We start from the raw sequence: 5,423 nt of genomic DNA on the forward strand, positions 1-5,423 counted from the left end.
TTAGCCCCTTTTTCTTTCCCTTCATGTTCATTTTTTTCCCATTACTTCTATTCAAACAAGAGGTTATTTTTCTCCTCCATACTTCTATTCAAACAAACCGTAATAAATCATCTCATTTCCTATTAATTAATGGAAGTAAGTGCAATTAATAAGCAAAAGATAAAAGAAATGTTGAAGTAAAAAATTTGAGTTTGATGAGCTGGATCCTACTTTCTTTATATTTATTAAAAGTAAAATTAATTTGTAAGTTCCTTAACTATTTTGAAATTTTTTAATTAAGTTTTAAATTAAAAAAAATAACTGAGTCATTGATCTTGTGATTTTTTTAATTAAGACTCGAGGGTTTAAAACCATTATAAATGATCATTTTTTGATAATTTCAAGTGGTCATACACTAATTTTAGAGACCAATTAACAAAAAAATTGTAAAACTAAAGACTCGATTTTTTTTCTAATTTAAAAACCAAATTAAAACTTTTCAAATAGTTTAGCTATGGATCAATTTAACTTTGTTAAAAGACTAATGACAAAAGTCCTTCGGTATCTTAACCGCTTTTTGGAAGACTAATGTGATTTTAATTTTGTCAGTAGCACTTTGTTTATTTATATTTATATAAAAAGTTGTAACGCAAAGACTGTTAGGACTAGATCATCTATCTGTAATTCAGCAAAAAAAAAAATTAAAAAAAAAATCATCTATCTGTAATTCAGCAAAAAAAAAATCATCCATCTGTATTTTGTATTATTGCTTTCTCTTCCGACAGTTGACCTCAATTCCTTCGATGGAGTTCGCGTCTTCTTCATCACCCTTCTCAAAATCCAAACCCCAATTCATGTACGATGTGTTCATCAATTTCAGGGGAGAAGACACCCGTAAGAAGTTCGTTTGTCATATCTATAAGGCCCTCTCAAATGCTGGAATCAACACTTTCATTGACGAGGAGAACATACAAAAGGGAATGACGCTGGATGAACTAATGACAGCAATAGAAGGGTCTCAGATAGCAATAGTTGTTTTCTCCAAAACCTATACTGAATCTACCTGGTGTCTTCGTGAGCTTCAAAAAATCATTGAATGCCACGAAAATTATGGGCAAAGAGTCGTGCCCGTATTTTACCATATTGACCCATCCCATATACGTCATCAGGAGGGTGATTTTGGAAGTGCGTTGAATGCAGTTGCAGAAAGAAGACATTCAGGAGAAGATCTGAAATCTGCCTTGTCCAATTGGAAGCGCGTACTAAAAAAAGCTACAGATTTCTCTGGTTGGAATGAGAGGGATTTCAGGTAAATCAATCAATACTTTATATAGGTTGGGAGACGAAAGGTTAGTTGGGTGGTTAAAGAAACATAGGAATTCCTACTAATAACAAACTAGCGGTTAACATTTGGCGATAACAAAAAAACACTTTATATAGTTTCTAGCTTCTTTTATTTTTAATCTTATTAATTATTTTTTGTAATAGATGACCATTATAGTTACTATTGAACTGAACTTGAAGGAATGATGCTGAACTAGTGAAGGAAATTGTTAACGATGTTCTTACTAAACTGGAGTACGAAGTCTTGCCTATTACTCGATTCCCTGTTGGATTAGAGTCCCAGGTGCAAGAAGTGATTAGATTTATTGAAACAACCACATATTCTTGTATCATAGGGATATGGGGAATGGGAGGATCGGGTAAAACTACCACAGCCAAAGCCATCTACAATCAAATTCATCGTTCATTCATGGATAAAAGTTTCATTGAGGATATTAGAGAAGCTTGTAAAAGAGATCGAGGGCAAATACGTTTACAAAAACAACTTCTTTCAGATGTTCTAAAAACAAAGGTGGAGATACATAGCATTGGGAGGGGAACAACTGTGATAGAGAACAGACTTTCTAAAAAAAGGTTACTCATTGTACTTGATGATGTGAATAAGAGTGGCCAATTAAAAGCTCTATGCGGAAATCTTCAATGGATTGGTGAAGGAAGTGTAATAATCATTACAACTAGAGATAAACACCTGTTTACGGGACTTAAAGTTGATTATGTTCACGAAATGAAGGAAATGCACGCAAATGAGTCCCTTGAACTTCTTAGTTGGCATGCTTTTAGAGAAGCAAAACCAAAAGAAGACTTCAATGAACTTGCAAGAAATGTAGTTGCTTATTGTGGAGGACTACCACTAGCACTTGAAGACCTTGGTTTATATTTAACTAATAGGACTACAAATGAGTGGAGAAGTGCATTGTCAAAACTAGAAACAACTCCCAATCCTCATGTTCAAGAGATATTAAAAATAAGCTTTGATGGGTTAAATGATGAGAAGGAAAAAGATATATTTCTTGATGTATGTTGCTTCTTTATTGGTAAAGACATAGCCTATGTTACGGAGATACTAAATGGTTGTGGACTACATTCGGACTGTGGAATACCAGTCCTCATAGACCGTAGCCTCATAAAAGTTGAAAAGAACAACAAACTTGGAATGCATAATTTGGTACAAGAAATGGGAAAAGAGATAATTCGTCAAAGTTCAAGAAAGAAACCTGGGAAGCGCAGTCGACTGTGGTTTAATGTGGAAGTAGTTGATGTATTGACAAAGAATACTGTAAGTACATTCTTATTTACAGTTTAAACTTGGTAGTGTTTATGTTTTTTTCATTTGGAATACATGTGTGGTTATGATGAGCATGTAGTACCACTTTTTACTGAGCTAATGGTAGAGATTTCCAAATATACTTTTAATTGCTGTTATAATCGCAGGGGACAGAAGTTGTTGAGGGATTGGCTCTGAAATTCCATGTCAACAGCAGAAATTGCTTCAAAACTTGTGCTTTTGAGAAAATGCAGAGATTGAGACTATTACAACTTGAAAACATACAACTTGCTGGAGATTATGGGTATCTTTCTAAGGAGCTGAGATGGATGTGTTGGCAAGGGTTTCCTTCAAAATACATACCTAAAAACTTTAACATGGAAAATGTGATTGCAATTGATTTAAAACGCAGTAATCTTAGGCTAGTCTGGAAAGAACCCCAGGTATATATTACATGCCATTTTCTTTTAAAGCTCATAGGTGTGTTTCCACTCACCACTATATCACCTTTATTTTCTACACTAATCTTTTGTCAAAAACTATCTTGTTATAGGATTTGGCATCGCTAAAAATCCTCAATCTTAGTCACTCCAAGTACTTGACTGAAACCCCTGACTTTTCAAAACTACGAAATCTTGAAAAGCTCATTCTCAAAGATTGCCCACGTTTGTGCAAGGTACACAAGTCCATTGGAGATCTCCGCAATCTTATTCTGTTAAATTTGAAGGACTGTACAAGTCTTGGCAATCTCCCAAGGAGTGTTTATAAGTTAAAATCTGTGAAAACTCTCATCCTTTCGGGTTGTTCGAAGATTGACAAATTGGAAGAAGATATAGTGCAGATGGAATCCTTGACAACACTAATTGCTAAAAATGTTGTTGTGAAAGAAGTACCTTTTTCAATAGTAACCTTAAAAAGCATTGAATATATATCCCTATGTGAATATGAAGGATTATCGCATAATGTTTTTCCTTCTATCATTTTGTCTTGGATGTCTCCAACAATAAATCCCCTATCTTATATTCACCCATTTTGTTGCATATCATCATTTCTAGTTTCCATGCATATTCAGAATAATGCTTTTGGGGATGTAGCACCAATGCTTGGCGGCCTTGGAATTCTTCGTAGTGTTTTGGTGCAATGTGACACAGAACTTCAACTATTGAAACTAGTAAGAACAATTGTGGATTACATATATGATGTATATTTTACAGATTTAGAAATAACATCATACGCATCACGAATTTCAAAGCATTCCTTGAGTTCTTGGTTGATTGGAATTGGAAGTTACCAAGAAGTCTTCCAGATTCTCAGCAAGAGCATACATGAGGTTCGTTCTTGTTATCTTTGTCAACTTACCTACACTATTCATTCTAGCTATTAATTAAGAGAACATCAAATATCTAACTGAAATTCCAATGCTCACCTTCTTTTAGCATGGCTTCCTTTAAAAGTAGCTTATTTTAATACTCAACAAGCCTAGTGATCATGCTAATATTATGAACTAGGAAATTGATTTCCAATTTCTTCCTGCTTGATTCATGTTTGTTATTCTCCCCTTGGAATATAAGTTGAAAGATCTGTAATGATCTATGTTGATGGATACGCACAAAAACTATTAACCAAATTTGTTTGATTTAATTACCATAACATAACTGTGTTTTAATTTAAGCAATATGTTGTTATTTTCTTAAAACTGCCTATTTCGTAATTTGGAATGGGAAAATAATGATTGATCATTGAAGAAGTCCATTTGAATAGCACAATTGTATAAATGACTAAGGTTTTTTGCTCATGCTACAGGGATTGGCAATCAATGATTCTTGTGATGCTTTTCTTCCAGGTGACAATGATCCTCATTGGTTGGTCCGTATGGGTGAGGGAAATTCAGTGTATTTCACTGTGCCTGAGAATTGTCGCATGAAGGGAATGGCTTTGTGTGTTGTTTATTTAACAAACCCTAAAAACACAGCAGCTGAATGTCTTATTTATGTCTTAATGGTTAATTACACGAAGTGTTCCATCAAGATATACAAGCAAGATACAGTAATTTCCTTCAATGATGTAGATTGGCAGGGCATCATATCACATTTGGAACCTGGAGACAAGGTGAAGATTTTCGTGACTTTTGGGCATGGATTTGTGGTCAAGAAGACAGCTGTCTATCTTATAAGAACTTTGGGAGAACCCTCAGGCCCTTTGACTAGTTCCAAGCGAACACTAAAATGTTGGAGTCACTACCCACACCACTCGTGCAGCTGAGAGACATGTGAAAGGCTAATTCAGAAGAATCTTGGGAGAACCACACCACAAAAGCTAACTGATGTAGTTGGCGAACCTAAAGCGTTATAAACCTCGCATTAGTGTTCCATACTTTCAATTGTAACCATTATCCATTTTTTAATCCATGCAAGCATCCATCGATACTTTGCTAGAAAATTTGTTTGTACTTTGCAAACACAAAATTCACTGACAGAACTGCAAGCAATAGCAAAGCGATTATTTGGGGAAGCTCTAATTTGAGAGAACTACCTTTAATCGAATAAAATATTTTTGGTGAATTTGAGAGAACCACCTTCTCAATTAGAATTTCATGACATTAAACTTATTTAAAAAATGACATGATATATTTTTCGTTAGTTCTTTCAGCTTATCTCGACCTTAACTAGCAATTTTCTAGTGAGTAAATTATCGAACGTTTCAAGATTTTTGGTGAAGTTAATTATCAGTATGAGAATGATAAAAGAACAACATATTCTAGTGATCCCCGATAACAAAATACCTAAAAAAATATACATAAATTAAAATTAAAAACTTTCTATATGTTCTTCAATTA

General features: G+C 34.1%; 1 protein-coding gene across 2 annotated transcripts; it reads left to right on the plus strand.

Moving 5' to 3' along the window:
* Positions 1-647: 647 nt before the first annotated feature.
* LOC114406357 (TMV resistance protein N-like) lies at positions 648-5,158 on the plus strand. 2 transcript variants are annotated; one of them, XM_028369045.1, is made up of 6 exons: positions 648-1,288; positions 1,504-2,599; positions 2,755-3,030; positions 3,141-3,263; positions 3,660-3,917; positions 4,391-5,158. In XM_028369045.1, exons 1-6 carry the CDS (start codon positions 783-785, stop codon positions 4,847-4,849), a joined length of 2,718 nt encoding a protein of 905 aa, XP_028224846.1. In that variant the 5' UTR covers positions 648-782; the 3' UTR covers positions 4,850-5,158. The 2 variants fall into 2 exon arrangements, with proteins under 2 accessions (XP_028224846.1, XP_028224845.1); XM_028369044.1 differs by having other exon boundaries at positions 3,141-3,917.
* Positions 5,159-5,423: the final 265 nt, after the last annotated feature.

This window comes from Glycine soja, chromosome 3, assembly GCF_004193775.1.
Source record: "Glycine soja cultivar W05 chromosome 3, ASM419377v2, whole genome shotgun sequence".
NCBI classification, from domain to species: Eukaryota; Viridiplantae; Streptophyta; class Magnoliopsida; order Fabales; family Fabaceae; genus Glycine; species Glycine soja.

Coding starts and splice junctions, on each gene's coding strand:
- LOC114406357 (XM_028369044.1), top strand. CDS start 783: ATGGAGTTCGCGTCTTCTTCATCACCCTTCTCAAAATCCAAACCCCAA. Junction 2,600..2,754: donor ATGTATTGACAAAGAATACT/GTAAGTACATTC, acceptor TTATAATCGCAG/GGGACAGAAGTTGTTGAGGG. Junction 3,031..3,140: donor TAGTCTGGAAAGAACCCCAG/GTATATATTACA, acceptor ATCTTGTTATAG/GATTTGGCATCGCTAAAAAT.